Here is a 23291-nt window from a genome sequence, read left to right on the forward strand (position 1 = left end):
TCGTGACTGGGCGCTGATATGGACTTAATAACCAAAATCAAAATTCATTAATATCTCCGTGAACATAATCGGTACGGTAACAATGTATAAGACATAAATGATCGGAAATTTGATACTATATAACGTTAGTTATGTAGTATTTATCGATACAACCACTAATAACATAAATATTTGAGAATTCAATTTCAGGCTTTCCCCTAAACTACCATTTCACTCAGCGTGAATAAAATTAATTATCACCTAGATTGTAGCAACTTATTCTCCGACTTTGCATACCGATTTTCACTAAATTCTCTTCAGCCGTTTTCTTGTGATGCGTGTACAGACAGACAGACAGACAGACAGACAGACAGACAGACAGACAGACAGACAGACAGACAGACAGACAGACAGACAGACAGACAGACAGACAGACAGACAGACAGACAGACAGACAGACAGACAGACAGACAGACAGAAATTAAGGAAAATTAAAAAGTGCATTTCCTTGTTACTGTGGACACTACCGATACAGAAATACAATCCTTTTTAAATTCTGAGCAATGTACAGACGAAACTCTTATTTTTCGTCGCTGCCGGGACAAAACCTCCTATGTGAAATATTTTAACTTGGAACTTTGGCCGGCAAGGTTGTGTCATCTAAGGTGCAATATTGTGTACATATTGTCAAGGCATTCTCGCTCTTCATAATGTATGTGCTGCGGGTCAGTATATCTCCAAAAACATTATCACATACTAGGTTTTGTCCCGCCAACGACGATATATAGATATAAAAAATTATCCACCGGAACTTACCATTGATATGAATATATATATATATATTTGCTGTTGGCTTTACGTCGCACCGACACAGATAGGTCTTATGGCGTCGATGGGGCAGGAAAGGGCTAGGACTGAGAAGGAAGCGGCCGTGGCTTTAATTAAGGTACACCCCCAGTATTTGCCTGGTGTGAAAATGGGAAACCACGGAAAACCATCTTCAGGGCTGCCGACAGTGGGGTTTGAACCCACTATCTCCCGAATACTGGATACTGGACGCACTTAAGAGACTGCAGCTATCGAGCTCGGTATGAATAAAATTGAACGAGTAAAGGAATTTAAGTATTTAGGTGAAAGGATCAATGTAAATGCCAATGAAGATGAATCAGTAGCTTCAAGAATTCAGAAAATAGAAATTGCTTTTCAATACACAAAGGATGTTTATAACAAAAAATGCTTGTCCTGCAACGGTAAAATTCGTCATTACTTAACAGCGATCAAACCTGAAGCTATTTATGTTTAAGAAACGCTCAATTTACATCATACAAATTTAAAGGAACAATTAGAGATTAAAGAAAGGAAAATCAGGAGAAATACGTTAGGACCGAGAATTAAAAGTGAAATACAATATCCCAAAGCGAACTCGGAAATATATTTTAAAATATCTAAACTTACTGATACAATGAGATTGCGATGAATTTAATTTTTAAGCCATTTGTAAAGAATGAATAACAACAGACTTGCTTATCGAATACACACATTTCCGCAAATCAAACGTACGAGATCAAAATGGTATAAGCAAGTAGAGAAAGACCTCACTGAATTAGGATCACCAAATCTGCAGAAGAGAAATGTAATCACCGGGCGAGTTGGCCGTGCGGTTAGAAGCGCTAAGCTTGCATCCGGGAGAAAGTGGGTTCGAACCCCACTGTTGGCAGCCCTGAATATGGTTTTCCGTGATTTCCCATTTTCACACCAGGCAAATGCTGGGGCTGTACCTTAATTAAGGCCACGGCCGCTTCCTTCCCATTCCTAGGCCTTTCCTATCCTATCGTCGCCATGAGACCTATCTGTGTCGGTGCGACGTAAAGCCAATAGCAACAAACAACAAGAAATGTAATCAGGAAAACTGTTCACAGAAGGGATTTGAGGAAGACGAGAAGAAACCAACAAGACGTACTTGATCGGAGGAACAGAAATCACAACAATCGATGAAAATGAAGAACTATTGGGCAAAGAGGAAAGCTCAACATATGTTGATTGCGCGTGATCCTAATTGATCCATTCCCGCAGAAGAAGAACTGCAAAGAATTTACAAGTGTATTGAACATCTCCCTTGGTAAATTATTCCAGTCCGTAACTCCTCTTCATATAACGAAGATTTACCCTAATTTGTCCTCTTGAATTCCAACTTTATCTTCATATTGTGATATTTTCTACTACTAAAAACACCACTCAGACTTATTCGTCTACTGATGTCATTCCACGCAATCTCTCCACTGAGAGTTCGGAACACACCACTTCGTCGAGCAGCTCGTCTCCTTTCTCCCAAGTCTTCCCAGCCCAAAGTTTCCAATATTTTCGTAAAGCTATCATTTTGTGTCGGAAATCTTTGGATTTTTTTCCAGTTCCCGAATCAAGTAATCCTGATGAGGGTCCAACACACTGGAACCATAATCTAGCTGGGGTCTCACCAGAGACTTATATGCCCTCTCCTTTTCATCCTTACTACAACCCCTAAACACCCTCGTAACCATGTGCAGAGATCAGTACCCTTTATTTAAAATTTCATTTGAAGATTAGCTGGGCACCCATCCTCTATTAATAATAATTAGAGAGGTAAAAGGAAGAGTTTCAGGCCTTCGGAAAATGAAGGTCTCGGCAGACGTGTTGCAAGAGAACAAGAAGTTACCAAGGGAGGTCGGGTAGGTTTTTTTTCTCGTTTTCGGCGACCGAAGGTTGAGAAAGTGTAGGCCCTACAGTCCCAGCATTTGCCTGGTATGAAAATCGAGAACCACGGAAAACCGTCTTGAGGGCTTCCGACGGTGGAATTCGAACCCACCATCTCTCATACGCAAGCTCACAGCTAAGAGACCATTACCGCGCAACCAACTCATCGGTCCCTTAATACTGTTTTAGTGGGTGATCGTCCTGCTCCATGGCTAAATGGTGCTGGCGTTTGGTCACAGGAGTCGCGGGTTCGATTCCCGGCTGGGTCGGGAATTTTAACCATACTTGGTTAATTTCACTGACACGGGGCTGGGTGTATGTGTCGTCTTCATCCTCATTTGATCCTCATCGCGACGCGCAGGTCTCCTACTGCCGTCAAATCAAAAGACCTGCACCTGGTGAGCCGAACTTGTCTTCGGACACTCCCGGCACTAAAAGTCACACGCCATTTCAGTGGGTGATCGAGAGACATTGGGTCGGGGAGACACAACTGGGAGGGAGGGCCACTACTTCGCCCAAGCAGCCTCTCCTGCTATACTGAACAGGGGCCATGTTCGCGGATGGTAAGATTGCAAGGGATAGATAAGGAAGAGGGAAGGAAGTGGCCGTGGCCTTAAGTTAGGTACCATCCCGCCATTTGTCTGGAAGTGGGAAACCACGGGAAACCACTTCCAGGATGGCTGAGGCGGGAATCGAACCCACTCTAATCAGTTGACTTCGCGAGGCTGAGTGGACCCCGTTCCAGTCCTCGTACCAGTTTTTCAAATTTCGTGGCAGAGCCTGCAATCGAACCCGGGCGTCCGGGGGTGGCAGTTAATCACACTAACCACTACACCATAGAGGTGGACAACTAGGGTTTATAATTGGAGATAAAATATTATATAGTATGAATCTTGACTTGACAAAATATTGAAGTACCCAGAAGGGGAGGATGAAACGAAAATAATGAAACTTCGCGTGTTGAGAAAGTATGTGATGTTATTTCAGTGATCACAAAATCCAGCCAAATGCACAAAGTTGGCCCACGTATTAGTATAAAGTTTCACTCCCTCTGGCCTGGATGCATACACTGATCTAGTTAGGAAGGGTGTCATAAAGCCGTTGTATCCTCTCCTGAGGAAAGCTGGCCCACAGCTGTTGTAAGTGGTGCTTTATATCCTGAACACTGGCACTGGAACGGAGTAGACTGGGGCAGATTTGGGGATCTGGCTGGCCACGGGAGTACTTCAGTATCACGCAGACAGTTGATAGAGACAAGTGTTGTGTGCGGACGAGCATTGTCCTGTTGAAAAATTGCTCCACGATACGGTCGCCTGAGAGGTAACACATGAGGATTCAGGACGTCCGTGATATACCGTCGGAGTTCCCTCAATCACTACCAGCCATGTCTTCAAGTCATTCCCGATGGCTCCCCACACCATGACGCCAGGAATAACACCGCTGTGCCTCTCCAAAACATTGGAAGAATAGGACCTCTCCCCATGTCGCCGCCAATACCCTCAGACGATGGTCATCTGGGGTTGTGCAGAAACTTGATGATTCATCGCTGAACACAACGCGACGCGATTCATCAGCAGTCCATGCTTCCCAGTCACGGCACTAACTGAGCCGTTTGTGTTGTGGTATTAACGGCAACCAACTCATGGGACGGTCCTTCCTTAGTCCGGCTGCTGCTAGTCTTCGCCCAGTGAATATTACAGTGAGCCCCATTACTTGCTCTCGGATGGCAGGAGCAGATGTGAAGGGGTTACGATGTGCTTAGTGCACAATTCGACTATCGTGGTCGATCAGAACCTTGATGACGAGTATGCCTGCCCTCACGTTCCCATGCAGTGCAACATCGGGCCACTGTCGCATCCGAGTGTTCCACAAATCTGGATATTGTACGATTTGACCCGCCAGCCAAAGGGAGACCCTCAATGAGTCCCCTTTCAAACTCTGTCAGGTGCTGAAAACGCTGTCTCGCACGAGTACGCGGCATTCCGTGTCCTCAACAGTGATTACTCAACATTTGACGTTGATCACGCCCCTTATACACTATACCAGGTCTGGTGACAACACTAAACACGAACAACACTAATGCACTCTGGTTCTACCTGTCACAGAGAATTGCAACTCTAATCATTTACATACCCGCCGATGGTGTGTACGTGTACGAAGTTACACTGACATCCGACCATTTCTTCTGGGTGCTTCAATTTTCTTGTCAGGCAGTGTATAAATGTAAAAAGCAAAGTCATCTCCGTACAGGCCATGAAGGCCCTTGGAGGGGTGCTATGCGCAACCTCGGCACTTGATGGGGTAGAGTGGTTAGCTCTAGGCCTACGCCCGGCCGCCTTTGCCCCCAAGAATTTTTGGTGTAGGCTGAGTGAACCTCAGGGCCATATGCACCTCCCGAAGTGAAAATCTCGTTTCTTAAATTTTACGCACTTCCTGACGGGGATTCGAACCCATGTCCTTTCGGGCGAACAGAACACGCCTTTACCGCCTCGGCCAGGCAGCCCCTGTGTATAAATGTACTTGCTATTAATACAATACTAGGAGACCCGTGCGAGAAATTTCGCATGTGGTGGAGTACCCCCTGGTGAACTACTGGGGAACTAAGGAGTACACAAATCAGTACAATATTAGACAGTCTTCCTTGCCACCTAATGTAATCTTTGATTTTTTTAAAACATTTATGGTATCCACTTGAACGAAAGCAAATGCAAGTGTATTATTACACTGACGTCCGCCTCCATGGCTAAGTGGTTAGCGTGCTGGCCTTTGGTCACAGGGGTCCCGGGTTCGATTCCCGGCAGGGTCGGGAATTTTAACCATAATTGGTTAATTTCGCTGGCACAGGGGCTTGGTGTATGTGTCGCCATCATCATTTCATCCTCATCATGACGCGCAGGTCGCCTACGGGAGTCAAATCAAAAGAACTGCACCTGGCGAGCCGAACATGTCCTCGGACACTCCCGGCACTAAAAGCCATATGCCATTTCATTATACTGACGAATGTTCCGAAGGTAATTACCCGCTAGGGCTTTACGTCGCACCGACACAGATAGGTCTTATGGCGACGATGGGATAGGAAAGGCCTAGGAGTTGGAAGGAAGCGGCCGTGGCCTTAATTAAGGTACAGCCCCAGCATTTGCCTGGTGTGAAAATGGGAAGCACGGAAAACCATCTTCAGGGCTGCCGATAGTGGGATTCGAACCTACTATTTCCCGGATGCAAGCTCACAGCCGCGCGCCTCTACGCGCACGGCCAACTCGCCCGGTCCGGTGGTAATTTTTGGTTTTATTATTATTCTTTTCCTAACTGATAATGACAGCATATGTAATGACATAAAACAGGCGTCAAGCGGCCAAAATGTAAAGTGGACAACAGTGATGGCGCGTGTTTTCCTACAGCAACAGTATGTGCAAATCAAACACTTCGTACAATTTTTTAAACTCATTTTTAAAGAAATTATCGATATTTATGAAATGAGAGCGCAATTCGTCACTGCTAATGTCTGTTCTTTTTCTTTTGAATGCTCATTTGTCACGATCGGTTACTTGTGAGCGCCGAAAAATGGATCTATACTACTGAAATACCATATATGAGTTCGCCTCTGTGGTGTAGTGGTTAGTGTGATTAGCGCCACCCCGAGAGGCCCGAGTTCGATTCCCGGCTCTGCTACGAAATTTGAAAAGTGGTACGAGGGCTGGAACGGGGTCCACTCAGCCTTGGGAGGTCAACTGAGTAGAGGGGGGTTCGATTCCCTCCTCAGCCATCCTGGAAGTGGTTTCCCGTGGATTCCCACTTCTCCTCCAGGCAAATGCCGGGATGGTACCTAACTTAAGGCCACGGCCGCTTCCTTCCCTCTTCCTTGTCTATCCCTTCCAAACTTCCCATCCCTCCACAAGGCCCCTGTTCAGCATAGCAGGTGAGGCCGCCTGGGCGAGGTACTGGTCATCCTCCCCAATTGTATCCCCAGACCCAGAGTCTGAAGCACCGAGCTCGATAGCTGCAGTCGCTTAAGTGCGGCCAGTATCCAGTATTCGGGAGATAGTAGGTTCGAATTCCACTGTCGGCAGCCCTGAAAATGGTTTTCCGTGGTTTCCCATTTTCACACCAGGCAAATGCTGGGGCTGTACCTTAATTAAGGCCACGGTCACATCCTTCCCACTCCTAGCCCTTTCCTGCCCCATCGTCACCGTAAGACCTATCTGTGTCGGTGCAACGTAAAACAACTAGCAACAACAACAGAGTCTGAAGCTCCAGGACACTGCCCTTGATGCTTTAGAGGTGGGATCCCTCGCTGAGTCCGAGGGAAAAGCCGACCCTGGAGGTTAAGCAGATAACGAACGAACGAACGAACGAACATATATGATCGTATTAGCACATTCGAGAGAACAGCCAGATTTCTGTTCAGAATTACTCATTTAGCCATGCTGTGGACAGCCTAGGGAACAACGGCAGGCGTGCAGCGTTGTTGTGATGTCTTAACTGGCCTAGGGACGTTCCAATATACTAAAACATCGATATTTCATTCCATATCGTCCGGATCCATGGCTAAATGTTTAGCGAACTGGCCTTTGGTCACAGGGGTCCCGAGTTCGATTCTCGGCAGGGTGGGAATTTTATCCATCATTGGTTAATTCTGCTGGCACAGTGGCTGGGCGTATGTGTCGCCTTCACCATCATTTCATCCTCATCACGACGCGCAGGTCGCCTACGAGCGTCAAATCAAAAGACCTGCACCAGGCGAGCCGAACATGTCCTCGGACACTCCCGGCACTAAAAGCATTGTTGGCAGCCCTGGAGGTCGTTTTCCGTGGTTTCCCATTTTCACACCAGGCAAATGTTGGAGCTGTATCTTAATTAAGGCCACAGCCGCTTCCTTCCCACTCCTAGTCCATTCGTGAAACCATAAGACCTGTCTGTGTCGATGCGACGTAAAGCAAATTGAAAAAAAAAAAAAGATATCGGTAATATCATTAGGCCTAAATAAATAGTATCGATACCACAATAATATCAAAGCAAAATGTCGACACTGAAATATCGAATATAGATAGAAAAGTATCGATATTTACTCATATCGATACTATCGCAACATTCCTAACTTTTTTTTTTCTTTTTTTGCTATTTGCTTTACGTCGCACCGACACAGATATGTCTTATGGCTACGATGGGATAGGAAAGGCCTAGGAATGGGAAGGAAGCGGCCGTGGCCTTAATTCAAGTACAGCCCCAGCATTTGCCTGGTGTGAAAATGGGAAACCACGGAAAACCATCTTCAAGGCTGCCGACAGTGGGGTTCGAACCCACTATCTCCCGATTACTGGATACTGGCCGCACTTAAGCGACTGCAGCTATCGAGCTCGGTACATTCCTAAATTGACCATCCCCCTTATTTCAACATCGTCTGTACTTAGTGACTGAAGGGGTGCTGATCAACCCCCATGTTACAGACTGCCCGTATTGACATTATTAACATCGTCATCCTGCCTGTTGATTTAAAGGCGTGGAACTTCAAACTATTTTTATGGATCCCTTCTCATCCCGATATCCAGCACAATGAATACGTGGGTCAACTTGCAAAGAAAACTGCGCAACGTAATCAGAGAACGTGCCGCTACATCTCCCCGATTTAGTTCCACAAATAAACCAACTGGTACATACACAGTGGAATCAAGGACAGTATACTCGAGACCACCATTAGTCGACAATACAACCATACCGTCCAGCTAAACCATGGTTCTCAAAATGGAATAAAAACAGATGATTCATCACATCAATTATCAGGATGCGTTTTAATCATGGTAGCTTTTCAAGCCATCTCTATCGCATAAATGTAGTGACAATATCATTGGAGATATTAGCCATCAGTTCTTCGCGTGCAGTAGCTTTTGACGCCATCAGGGGACTTTCATAAAATCGGTAGGCAAACTTCAACAACAGTTTCCAACATCGATATCTGCACTCACAACTTCACAAGACAGAAATATTTAACAGAAAATAATCCAGAAAACAATAATGAGAGACACTCATCTCAAAATGTGATTTAATGTATTATAAACTGTTTCATTGTGAAATTGTAGAACCAGCAGGGTTAGAAAAGGACGCACAGAAAGTTCGCCTACATAAACTCAAAAGAGCGTACTGGAGAACATGCTACATTTACAAATAAAAATGCACAAACACAAAGATCAGGCACTACAATACCGTGATCATACCTGAAGTTCTACATGCGAGCGAAACGCTGATACTCAAAAGAAAAGATGATCTAGAGAACATTCTGAAGGTAGAACGAAAGATCATGAGGAAAATTCTTGGTCCAGAAAAGAACTGAAGTCGGATACAGACAAATTCCGTAAAGCAACAGAGAAACTGCCCAACCTGGCAGCAGATAGAGTATTAGAAAACGAACATTGAAATTTTTTGGACATCATCAAAGACTTCCAACAACAAGGCGTACACACAACATCATGACATACAGCAGAAAATTGAAGATTCTACCATGGACCCAAGAAATCAAAAAAGACCTGGAGAAAGTTCAGATAGGTAAATCAGAATTATTCGAAATCTCTTCCGTAAAAAAGTAAACAGATGGGTAGTAGAGCCAGAGAATGAAGTTCCAAGGATACCAGGAACCGAGTGGACTGAAGGAAGAAAGAGGGTCCATACGCAAATAATAATAATAATAATAATAATAATAATAATAATAATAATAATAATAGTTCGATTACCGGCTCTGGCACAAAATTTGAAAAGTAGTACGAGGGCTGCAACGGGGTCCACTCAGCCTCGAGAGATCAACTGAGTAGAGGTGGGTTCGATTCCCTCCTCAGCCATCCTCGAAGTGGTTTTCCGTGGTTTCCCACTTCTCCTCCAGGCAAATGCCGGGATGGTACCTAACTTAAGGCCACGGCCGCTTCCTTCCCTCTTCCTTATCTATCCTTTCCGATCTTCCCATCCCCCACAAGGTCCCTGTTTAGCATAGCAGGAGAGGTGGCCTGGGAAAGTTACTGGTCCTTCCTCCTTCCCAGTTGTATCACCAGACCCAAAGTCTCACCCTCCAACCCCCTGTGGGTGGGGGCGGTAGTAACACCCACGGTATCTCCTGCCTGTCGTAAAAGGCGATTAAAAGAGACCCCAAGGGCTCTGAACTTTGGATCGTGGGTTGGCGACCACTGTGGCCTTAGCTGAGTCCTGGCATTGCTTCCACTTACTTGTGCCAGGCTCATCACTCTCATCTATCCTATCCGACCTCTCTTGGTGAACTCTTGTTCTTTTCCGACCCCGATGCTATTAGGTTTGTGAGGACTAGGGAGTGTTTCACTTTTACGCCCTTCGTGGCCCTTGTCTTTGTCCGATATCTTCATTTTTCGATATGTCGGATCCCTTCCATTTGTTTCCTCTGATTAGTGTTATATAGAGGATGGTTGCCTAGTTGTACTTCCTCCTAAAACAATAATCACCGCCACCACCTCTCACCCTCCAGGACACTGTCCTTGAGGCGGTAGAGGTGGTATCCCTCGCTGAGTCCGAGGAGGGTAAACCGATCAAAAAAGAAAGAAGAGCCGGATACCCTTAAAATGACAGGAATAAAGACAAATGTGTTTTACTGAACAACTTTCAAATTGGGCTGATGACCTAGATGTTGGGCCTCTTTAAACAACAAGCATCGTGATTATCATCAACTTTAAAATTGTTGTAACTCTGTAAGAAATGAGAATTAGATATAAGTTCAAACAGCATATTTTTAGCTCAGCTCCGTTACGAGGAGGCAATTCGTCATGTGCAGTGTGTTTAAGAAGTGCTGCTCATATAACCGAGCACTGGCCTGTGGAACGCGTCACACACGATAAGCACTCTCTCTTAACGGTTCTTCCTTCCGTAGTTGTCAAAACGTGAAATAAGACGTAGAGAATACAGACACACTTCGTTAACAAGTCATCTCCCTCAGCGAGTGTGTCGGCCTCCGAGTACAAACTCGGAACAGTAGTCGTATTTTTAAAGGGCAGATAAAGAGTACATTCGGCGATGACACATTGTAAAAGATCTCCGGTGACACATTTGGTGTGTACCTGACAACATTAATTCAAACTCAGCCATAGATCGTCCAACAGATTTCAGGCTTCTCTATTAGAAGGAATATAACGGAACGCCGAAAATGATACGTTGGCATCCAGAATGACAGACTAAAAACATACATACGGTAGTTGACGGAATACGATTGAGTTATTATTATTATTATTATTATTATTATTATTATTATTATTATTATTATTATTATTATTATTATTATTATTATTATTATTATTTGGTCTGGATGGGAAGACCCTACAATTAGTTCAAGCCACTCTGAGGAACACGACGTCCAAGGTAAGGTTCAGAGGTGAACTATCCGAAAGCTTTCCAATGAGAACAGGAGTTAGACAGGGTGATGGTCTCTCCTGCATTCTTTTCAATTGTGTTCTGGAAAAGATCATTAGGGAATGGAGAACGATGCTACCACCTGGAGCTGGACTGAAGCTTGTGTACAAGAGAGACCTCATTGTCCCATGCCTATTCCTTGCCGATGACCTCATTCTACTGTCCGGCTCCATGGCTAAATGGTTAGCGTGCTGCCCCTTTGGCCATAGGGGTCCCGGGTTCGATTCCCGGCAGGGTCGGGAATTTTAACCATAATTGGTTAATTCCGCTGGTCCGGGGGCTGGGTGTATGTGTCGTCTTCATCATCATTTCATCCTCATCACGACGCGCAGGTCACCTACGGGTGTCAAATCAAAAGACCTGCATCTGGCGAGCCGAACTTGTCCTTGGACACTCCCGGCACTAAAAGCCATACGCCATTTCATTTCATTTTACCTCATTCTACTGGCGAACAATATAGAGGAGGCTACCTACAACTTACAGAGTATAGTGTAGCGCTTAAGACTTGTTGAAGATCAGCATCCAGAAGACTGAATTTATGACCAATATCAAGCAGGCCCCTTCTACAATTCCTCTCAGACACTACCATACGAAAAGCACCTGCAGTTAAGTACTTGAGAGAATGAATCTCTGCGAATCAGAGCGAGAACTTAGCCATACTTGCCAGATGTACAAAATTTGAAAGGGTTTATCACTCCTGTCGTAGTATCTATTCATCTAAGTGCCTCTCCAAGAACCTCAAACTCAGACACTACAACTCGGTCGTCAAACCATCTGTTCTGTATGCTTCTGAGTGCCTTGTAATGGCCAGGAAGGGCCCACTCAGGAAGCTGGAGTTAAAAGGGAGGAAGATCCTGAAGAGGATATTAGGACGAATCAGAGAGGAAGGAGGCATTTACAGAATCCTCCATAATGATGAACTGTACGAACACCAGGAGGACATCGTCACGTCTATAAGGAAAAGGTGCCTGACCTTTTATGGACACTTGGCCCGTCTGGATTCACCAACAGGATATTCACAGTAACAGGAAGAGGCAAGGCTTCTAAGAACAAATGGATTACATCAGTAAGTCGGATATGGAACAACTAGTTATCCCACTGGGACAAACTCGTGACCGAGTAATGTTCCGTCAAGCCATCCAACAGGGGAGTTTTTCCAACGTCCCTTACAAGTAAGAAGATTACAGGAACTTCGTGGACAGAGGAGAGAAAGCTGGCTCATAGTCAGCAAATGAAGGAGTATTGGAAGAAGAAGAAAGCAACAACTTTACCGAAGAGTAGATACGAGCCCCGTGGTCCTCAGTAGGCCTAAACGACAAAGAAAAAAATATTATTATTATTATTATTATTATTATTATTATTATTATTATTATTTCGAATGGCCCACCAGAGGACCACGTGCCAATTTCAATTCCTTCTTCTTTGTTCTTTCCTTTTCTTCCAGTACGCTTTCATCTGTTCACTATGTTTCTTCTTTCTGTCTTCAGACCACTTTGAACCAGTCTTTTTTACTTTCCTACCTTGGAATCCTTCTATTTTCAATACTTTTTCCCGAAAGCCTTCTCTATTATTTATTTCTTCTGTTGTTTTATTGTTTTTTTAATCCTTTCTTACTTCATTGACCCAGCTTGTCGTTGATTTCTTACTCCACAAATATCTGAAAATCTTACTGGTTAATCTACTATCTTGCATTCCATATAAATGTCCAAAAAACATAAGTCTCCTTTTCCTCATTACATCTGATATATTTTCTATTTTTTGGTGTATTTCAGCATTACTTCGTAATTTCCAACCTTCTGCTGTGTTTTGTGGGCCTAATATTTTCCTCATGATTCGCCTTTCTAGTATTTCTAGTTTATCTAAATTATACTTTAATGCCAGACATTCGCTTGCATATAGGCATTCCGGCTTCACTACTGTGTTGTAATGCCTTATTTTTGCATTTTTGGATAGGCATCTTTTATTGTAGATATGTTTGGTGACACCATAAGCTCTCTCCATTTTATGTACCCTCTCCTCTACTGCAGATTTTTCTAAACCATTTTCTTGGATTATTTTCCCTAGATATTTGAATTTTTTACCCTCTCTATTTGGCCAATATCTGTTTTCAGAAATTTTGGTGCATCCCAAATATGTATTAAAAATTTTGTTTTTTCTGCAGAAATTCTTAAGCCAGTTCTGCTGGCGATTCTTTCCAAGACATTTACTTGGGTTACAGCAGATGTCACATTTTCAGAAAGTATTGCAAAGTCATCTGCAAATGCAAGACAATTTATTTCAATCCTTTTGTTTCCTCTTCCTAACCTTATCGGTGAAATGTTGAGTTCAATAAGTTTTTCGTTCCAAATTCTCACTATTTTCTCTAGGACACAATTAAAAAGAATTGGGGATAGTCCGTCGCCTTGTCGTACACCAGTTTTTATTTTGAAAGGCTGTGATATCTCTCCCAGAAATTTCACTTTAGAGACTGTGTCTGTAAGTGTTATTATTATTATTATTATTATTATTATTATTATTATTATTATTATTATTATTATTATTATTATTATTATTATTATTATTATTTGTTCGTCTCGGCCTACTAAGGACTACGTTCTCTAGGCTTTGATCTATGCCCTGTGCTCCTTCATTCGTTGCCGGCGTTGCACTTTTCTTTCCTCCGTCTTCAACTTCGGCCTTCTTGAAAACCCTGGTGGTCTTTTAGTTTCCTCGTGAGTGATCCCCATCTCCTGTAGGCCCCTTTCCACCTCCTTGAACCAAGTTGGCTAGGTCCTCTTATCTTTAAAACAGGTAAAGATCTGGTTCGATAATCGTGTGGGTTTTTTCCTTAGCAAGGAGCCATAAAATGCCATTCTCCTTCGCCGCATGACATCAGAGATCTTCTGGACATGAGTTATGCCCACGTCTATATTTATCTTTGTCTTTAATTGGGCCAAGGATTTACTTTAAGATCTTTCTTTATTTAATTTCCAGTTTTTCCATCAGGCCTTTCTTGTTCATAGCAAGGCATTCCGCTGCATACAAAGCCTTTGGTCTTATGACGGTGCAGTAATGTCTGAGTTTTGCGTTCAAGAATATGGACATTTTGTTGTAAACGTCTTTGGTCAGTTGGTAAGCCATTTCTATTTTATTCATATTCGTATTCAGATTCATATTATTATTATTATTATTATTATTATTATTATTATTATTATTATTATTATTAGGTCTTATAGCGACGATGCAAAAGGAAGGGATTAGGAGTGGGAAAGAAACGATCGTGGTCTTCATTAAGTTACAGCCCCAACATTTGCCTGGTGTGAAAATGGGAAACCATCTTCAGGGCTGCCGACAGTGGGGTTCGAACGTACTATCTTCGGAATGCAAGCTGACAGCTACTGACTCAAACCGCAAGCCTCTTGCTCGGCACTCAGAACATTGAGGTCGTCCTCGGGGAAACGATGATGATAATAATAATAATAATAATAATAATAATAATAATAATAATAATAATAATAATAATCGAGCTAGTTAGCTGCGCGTCCGGATCCTTGACTGTATGGTCAGTGTGTTGGTCTTCAGTTCAGAGAGACCCGAGTTCGATTCCTGGCTGAGCCGGGGATTTCAACAAGTTTCCCTGCTCAGGGCCTGGGTGTTTGTGTTCATCTGAATACAATTCTCATCATATATACACAACACACCACAGAAGCACGCTATATTGAGCACGCCCCTTCACGTAGGCTTGGCGTCAGGAAGGGCATCCGCCACTGAAACTGGACCAAACCCATAACAAGTTGCGACTCCAATAACTTGACAAGGAGACCAGGAGAAAGAAAAGAGCGAGTTGGCTGTACGGTTCTGGTCACGTAGCTGTGAGTTTGCATTTAAGAGATAGTGGGTTCGAACCCCACTGTCGGCAACCCTGAAAATAGTTTTCTGTGTTTTCCCATTTTCACACCAGGCAAATGCTTGAGCTTAAGGCCAAGGTCGTTTCCTTCCCCACTCCCCTTCCCCTTTCCTACCCCATCGTCGCTGTATGACCTATCTGTGCCTACGACGTTAAAGCGACAGCAAATAAGAATGGTTTTAAAACTCTATATACTCGGAGTAAGGTGATATATCGTCTTACATGTGTACGTCACCAGGTGCAGTAAACGTCCTCGCTCCCACGAACTAGATCACGGCCTTGTCATTGGTGTACACAGGAAAACCATAGCCACCTCGCACTTCAATAAACCACGCCTTTTGAGCCCTTTCTCACATTCCAAGGTTCAAAGCGTGCCCTTGTCTCAAAATAAGTAGCCTTGTATTATCGTGAACCAGTGATAGGGTTGTCATAATTCTAAAAGCAAAAATACGGACTTTTTTCTTCGGATAAGAAACTGAGCAAATAGAGCAACCGATGCACGTACAGTAAGAAAACCAAACCAAACCCCATGGCGCAACAGCCCCCAAGAGCCATGGCCTACCAAGCGACCACTGCTCAGCCCGAAGGCCATTATTCTTGGCTTTCTAGACCGGGCGGACCATTGCACTGTCAGATAGCTCCTCAATTGTAATCACGAAGGCTGAGTGGACATCGAGTCAGCCCTCAGATCCGGCTAAAAATCCCTGACCTGGGGCATCCGGGTAAAAGGCAGGCACGCTACCCCTACACTACGGAGCCGGCGCCTCGTGTAATAAGCTGGGAGATAAATACTGAAATTAATGTTAAATCACATAAAACAATACGTTTTACTTAGCATATTAATGAAGTACTAAACTTCTATTCTTCACGGCAGCCATGTACACTCAACTGCACACAAATTGGCTGCCAAATAAATGTTTAATTTTATACGTTCTCGAAACGTGAGGATATTCGTAAACTGGGAACAGCCGGTGGCCGAAGATATGATACTTGCAATCCTACCACCTGCATAAATATGTTCATCTTATTTCAAACAGGAGAATTTTGAAAGAATGTCACTTCTGTGACGGATAATTTTTGAACGGTTGTGTCTACAAGAAGTAAAAATGCTACAATCAATCAATCAATCAATCAATCAATCAATCAATCAATCAATCAATCAATCAATCAATCAATCAATCAATCAATCAATCAATCAATCGATCAATCAATCAATCAATCAATCAATCAATCAATCAGTCAGTCAGGCAGTCAGTCAATCAACCATGGAAACGAAGAACATATAGATAATATCTAATTTTAAGATAGGTGTCTAGGGAACAAGTTATATGTAGGCCTACATGGGGCTCACCATTTTCTCTACACCTTCCATGTTACTAAACAGAATTGTGGTAAATAAATAATAGTAATCAATCAATCTGCACCCTTCTTTCCAGGTGGGAGATTCTCTACCAGTTTACCTAGTCTTTTCGTAAATGATGTCGAAAATGTTGGAAATTTATCAGAAGTCTCTCTTGGTAATTATTCCTTACTAATTCCTTCTCTTACAAATAAATATTTGTCCCAATTTGTCCTCTTGAATTCCAACTTTATCTTCATATTATGATCCTTTCTATTTTTTAAAAGTACGTTCAGGCTTATTCGTACACTAAAGTCTTTCTCGGAACATGTCACTTAGTCAAGCTGTTCGTCTGCTTGTTCCCGAATCTTCTTTGTAACGTTTTCATAACACTACTGTTTCATTGCAAATCACCCAGAAGAAATCGTGCCGCTTTCATCGCGATGTTTTCCATTTGTCGAATCAAGTAATCCTGGTGAGGATCCTATGCGCTAGAACCAAACTCTAATTTGGGGTCTTAAACTGATTCATACGCTGTCCTCTTTTACATCCTTACTGCAACCCCTAAGTACCCTCATAACCATATGAAGAGATCTGTAGGCCTACCTTTGTTTACAATCCTATTTGTGTGATTACCTCCAATAAACATATTTTCTTTCATTAATACCTAGGTACATACATTGATTCCCAAGAGGTACTTCCATCCCATCAACTCAGTAATTCAAAATGAGAGGCCTTACAACCTGACTTTCACCCTGTTTACTACCATGCTATTTATTGTCTGCAATGAGCTCGATAGCTGCAGTCGCTTAACCCTTGTTGCATATGTGCAAAGGAGAATTTACTTTCCCGTTACATCTGCTTTACGAGTTACGAGTGTGCATTTACTTCTACATCGCAGACGAGCTCACTAGGTGTCCCTAGTGTAGCAAAAAAAAAAAAAAAAATTTTTATTTTGTGATTTCTCTTGCTAATCAGCTGGAGTGATGCAAATTTTAATCAGCTCAGGTAATAAAATTAAAATGTCGTTTACCTTAGAGAAATCACGAGCAAGGGCATCCCTAAGACTGAAATGTGACAGTAGCTATAGTAATTGTAGAGTTTTGCATATACTAGTACGTAAAAAATTCAAAACGCTTCACATTTTGACTTACACAAATAAATTTAAAAATATTTACTTTGAGATAATTATTTTTTAAATATTTTATATTAATGATATATTATTTTGGAATGAAAAACCATAATAATTGAAATAAATAATAAATTGCGCATTTAAGGGTTAAGTGCGGCCAGAATCCAGTATACGGGAGATCATGGGTTCCAACCCCACTGTTGGCAGCCCTGAAGATGGTTTTCCGTGATTTCTCATGTTCACACCAGGCAAATGCTGGGGCTGTACCTTAATTAAGGCCACGGCCGTTTCCTTCCCACACCTAGTCCCTTCTTGCCCCATCGTCGCCATAAGACCAATCTCTGTCGGTGCGACGTAAAGCAAATAACACAAAAAAACCTATTGTCTGCTGTCCAGCTCACATTGTTGAGGTCTTTTGCAGTCTCTCACATTTTCGTAACTTATTTATAACATCAAGCACATGGTAACAATGAAATGTTCTATGGGTAAATCGCATTTTACTGCATAGAGAAACATTATTTAGACGACGCAAAATGTAGGTCTACATTCTAAACAAACTGTACGGACATTTCTAGAGTTCTGCGAAAGTATAGTACGAACAGGTAAATACGGCAACAGTGTCCAGTGAGCAAACGCTGTAACGAATGGGAAGATGTACACCAAGACACAACTAACTGTCACAAGAAACAAACAAGAGTATAACTGGAAATACATCTATCGAGATGACTTTCAATACAACATTCTATCACAGCTTCGAGAGCGGTAATCTGTGTACGTGTAATATGCACACGCACAGATACGCCGAGGTGCCGGTATTTCGTCCCGCAAGTGTTTTTTAACGTGTGGGTAAAACCACTAACATAAGGCTGACGTATTTCAGCACCTTCGAAGAATGGTCAATCATTATATTTAAACAAACAATAATATCAGGTTCATTTTATAAATTCACACTTTATCACAATGATATAATGAATTAAATTATTAATCTACTCAGAAAATCATTCACATCGCAGTTAATGATAAATTATGCTGAGAAACTTCAGAAAAAAAAATGTTTATATGAAACTACATAGAATATTTCTGAAATGAAAATCTTTTCCACTCCATCTCCCTGTCTGTGGTAACCAATCATACACACTTTTCCAGAATGTTTGATTTTCCTCTTCAATGGATAGATGCCCTCCATTTTTTTTAAAAAAAATTCTGCACACTAAACGTGCGGCATTTCTACACAGAATCATGAGTCAACATTTCAACTTTTCATTTTCTCATAACGTATAATTCATTTGTAAATAACTGATCTTGATTATTCTGCTAATCACAATGTTAATATTCGATTACTCAAGGAATTACTGTATGGACATTGACACTAAAGCCAAAACTTTTATTTAAACGTAGATAAACGTAATGTAATGAAAACTGCAAAACAATGTCAACATTAGAGTCCCTCTGTACTTATGAAACGTCCGCCTACGTAACGTAAACGGTTAATGTTATTAGCTGCCGTCCTTGGGGGCCCGAGTTCGATTCCTGGTACCTCCATTGGGGTGTGCCTGAAAAGAACTGCACCACCTCGGTATGAGGACACGAGATTGCACTGCTTGCACTTATGAAAGATTTATTGTCCTATGGTACTGATTGCGAGGATTCAATTCTGATTCTTCTCTTATCAAACATACGTACTTCCTGCTTTACTATCCCTCTTTTCTTTATTCTTTTTTGTGTGTAAATTCCTTTTCTAACTGGTGTCAATTTGTGCTGTAGATACTATTAATTTCCTTGGAGTTTATGTTCTCCTTTTCATTTTTATTTCATTTTAGATATTAAGTATTTTTAGGTGATATGTCTATTTTGATTTTGAAAAAGTATTAATGTACTGTAAAATCCGATTGCTGCATTTCTTCTTAATAATTTTGTGACCGGGCGAGTTGGCCGTGAGGTTAGGGGCGCACAGCTGTGAGCTTGCATCCGGAAGATAGTGGGTTCGAACCCCACTGTCGGCAGCCCTGAAGATGGTTTTCCGTGGTTTCCCATTTTCACACCAGGTAAATGCTGGGGCTGTACCCTAATTAAGGCCACGGCCGCATCCTTCCCATCCCTAGGCCTTTCCTGTCCCATCGTCGCCATAGGACCTATCTGTGTCGGTGCGACGTAAAGCAAATAGCAAAAAAAGAAGAAATGTGTATTTTTAAATAGTCTTGCATATTTTTTCTATATTTAGATATTAAATCCTTCCTAACATGTGTTAATTTTAATAAGTAATGTATAGTGACTAAGCCACCTATAATTCGATAAACATTTCTGTTGGTGGTATGAAATAAATAAATTAAATAAATTAAATAAATAAATAAATAAATAAATAAATTGAAATGAGAAAATGCACGACTTACGGGTTTTAAAAAATGTGTATGTATGTTGGGTATTCAGCCCGAAGGCTGGTTGGATCCTCAACAGGTCCACCATTAGCTGTCATAGATTGCCTAGGTGTCACTGAAGAGGCGTACTAGGGAAATGAGGAGAGAGGTAGTTTCCCGTTGCTTTCCTCACTGAGCTAGAAGTTGCTATTGCATATCAGTCTACCAAGCCCACTGAAATGCGTGCACCAACCGACCCTATGAGCGACATTTTCACACCATTCATAGCAGGGAGTGGCTGCATAAGGAATGGTATTACTAACATCACTCACATCCCAGCCACTTTCATATTGTCAAAGCCAAGGATAAGACTGAGACAGGTCAATGAAAGTAACAAATTTATTCTAGCTCATAACAGAAGACATAGTGCACTGTAAACACTACATATTGCCAGCAAAGGCACTTTAAAAAATAACCAATTTAATTATATTTATTGAAAGATTTGACGTGCCTTTAGTGCGGGTTTGTAACATCTGCTGGTATGGTCATCAAAGCTAATGCATGTGCGATTTTTGAAATGGCAGGTCACGTCGTGTGGTTCGAATTCCACGTAAGTTATAACCGAAGGAACTGATGTTATCACTGAGGTAAAACTATAAGACCGCTAGCTTTGGTTAATCACGATGTTGAACCTGATTGGCAAGTAGTTTGCATCGTCTGAAAACAAATAGGTAGGGCCTACACTGTATAATTGGCACTCCCTAGATATTTTCCTTGTGGATTCAGTGAACAATAACAATTACTAAAATCGGACTAATGAATATTTAATGCTGCATATAACGTATTAATGCAATACCGAGATATATTACAAAAATTATCTATTTTAACAGTTAATCACCTGACAAAAAATACTAGTCTCCTCAACTATATATTGAATTGCGTAATCTATAAAAAAGACCTATCTGTGTCGGCGCGACGTAAAGCCCCTAGCAAAAAAAAAAGCGTTTAACCCAGCATGAAAAGCATTACGAAATTAAATCCTTGTTATCCCCTTTTCCTTGACTATTCATGCTAAAAACATGACAAACATAAATGTATTTTATTTCTAACAGGAGAGGGTCCAGGTCCAGCGACACCCCCCCCCCCCCCCCGCGTCGGTGCGCCCTTGCTGCACAAAGTACATCGGAAACTTAGTGAACTTCTCCAAAGAGGACACATTAATCTTATCCCACGAGTCTTCAGTTCATCCCTCGTTTAACGAAATGCTGCTCAGTAAATTACGAATCACATTGTACGTAGCAGGGAAAGCACATCCTCACAAATACAAATCTGGACTCCGACGTAAGAAGGCATTAATTGTATTTTGTTTTTGTTTTTACTCAATGGGCGAGAATGTACTAGGTGAGATGGGGGTTAAACAGTGCTTACTCTTTGTGTAGGCTTACCACATTGTAAAATGAAGAAAACCGGGGGATATTCCACGCATATTTCATTCTAGCAGTAATCGTAAAACTCCTCATTTGAACATAGTCTACTTTAAGAGAATAATATTTTTCACTCGTTCGAACCTTCTGAAGAAACTTGGTTCTAGATTTGATGTGGTAGAATAGAGAACAAGTCACATCGTTATGGGAGGCAAGCAGCGAACTGTTGACACATTCTGTAAATTTGTTTCATCGGTCCAATGTACATTTATTACTGAAATATTCTTTACACGGCTGCATTACGGGTCAGGATTGCAAAGAAACACTGTACACTTTTCAGGAATTAAGTTAATTTGTCTTCATGAAATTACACCGCTGTTTGGAACGATTTTTCTTTTAAAAATATTGCTCTGTTTTCTGATCGTAGCTTTCCACATGCACATCTTTTTGGACGGATTATTTGATCACAGTACATCGTATGTTTTTCTAAACTTTCTCGCTTAGGTTATTTACAAAGAATATAGCCTCATATATTTGTTAAGATAATCACTGTAAAAAGCATGCATATCTTTCGGTTTCAAATGTCCCCCGCCAGATCACACATAATACAAAAACCAGGACATTTGCCTGTTTCTCTTAATGTTTAAGCGGGGCTGAAATAAGACACAAAAAACAAGTGATTTGGTAGCCGTATTTCACTGGTGTGAAATGGAGGGAACAGACCGAGTAAGAGAGACATTGTTACGTACCGCTACCATTGTTGTTGCGAGGAGTGATGAAGCAGCTGGCAAGGTGCACCGTGACGTACTGACTGGAGGCTGTTGGTACTAGAGAGGTACCGGCTCGTCGCCCCGCCCTGTGCTCCCCCACCACAGCAACCCCCTGTTCTGAGGAACACAAGGTCAAGCTATTTTCTGTAATCTAGATACTGAGGCCAAGTGAACTTCAAACTTAGAGAAATCATAGGTTTACTAGATAACCTGGTTCAATCGGGCACCACCCAGTTTTAATGTCTTTTTTTCAAGTTCTGGCGTGAACATTCAGAAAATAGGACAATAACTCTGTTTCTGTACTTGTATCGTCTGGCTGGATACACTTGAATAATACTGTTATTTGCTTTACGTCCCACTAACCACTTTTACGGTTTCAGAGACGCCGAGTTGCCGGAATTTAGTCCCGCAGGAGTTCTTTTACGTGCCAGTAAATCTACGGACACGAGGCTGACGTATTTGAGGACTGAGCCAGGATCGAACCTGCCAAGTTGGGTTCAGAAGACCAGCCACTCAGCCGGGCAGGGTACACTTGAAGGAGGGCAATCAGTATCTATTGGTAGTTGAACCAACATCACTGTTCGTTCCCAAGACAACGATATATTAGTAGTCGTATCTTTAATTTGTAGTTGTTCATTGCAATGAAGACCAAACCAAACCCGATTGCTCAACAGGAAGGGCCATCGCCTACCAAGCGACAGCTGCTCAACCCGAAGACCTGCAGATTATGAGGTGTCGTCTGGTCAGCCCGACGAATCCTCTCGCCCGTTAATTTTTACTTTCTCGTCGTCAGAAAGCTCCCCAATTGTAATCACATGGGTTGAGTGCGGACTTCGAACCAAACCTCAGATCCAGGTAAAATTCCCTGCCCTGGCCAGGAATCGAAACCGGGGCCTCCGTAAGAGGCAGGCATGCTACCCCTACACAGCGGGGCGGGCTTTGCAATAAAGACGCCTAAGATTAATTTCGATAACCATTTAAGGAAGTTTATAAGACTGAATTCCCGTTTCTGTGGGAAGGAACAAAAGTTACTTGGATAAGAATGTTTGCTTCGCTAATTTCATGAGCAGACATTCCGAAGACAAAAGTACTGAACTGTTATGAATTGTGTAGTTTTTCTTTGAAATCACAGCCCACAGCTTGGCTTGTCTGGCCTGCCTTTTACCCGGAGGCTCTGGGTTCGATTCACGGCCAGGGTTGGCTCGAGGTCCACTCAGCCTGAGAGCCCGCCTAGTGGCCATGATAGTTAAGGTGTCAAGGCTTCC

At 42.3% G+C, this 23291-nt stretch overlaps 1 protein-coding gene across 1 annotated transcript in view; it reads right to left on the reverse strand.

The window, feature by feature from the left end:
* Positions 1-22049, reverse strand: part of LOC136878703 (uncharacterized) — a 312679-nt gene extending 290630 nt beyond the window's left edge. The window contains exon 1 of the mRNA XM_067152131.2: positions 22006-22049. Coding sequence (XP_067008232.2) covers positions 22006-22014 — 9 coding nt within the window. The 5' untranslated portion in view covers positions 22015-22049. The remainder of the gene's footprint in view (positions 1-22005) is intronic.
* Between the last annotated feature and the right edge of the window lie 1242 nt (positions 22050-23291).

The sequence above is a fragment of the Anabrus simplex genome, chromosome 8, assembly GCF_040414725.1.
Source record: "Anabrus simplex isolate iqAnaSimp1 chromosome 8, ASM4041472v1, whole genome shotgun sequence".
Taxonomy (NCBI): Eukaryota; Metazoa; Arthropoda; class Insecta; order Orthoptera; family Tettigoniidae; genus Anabrus; species Anabrus simplex.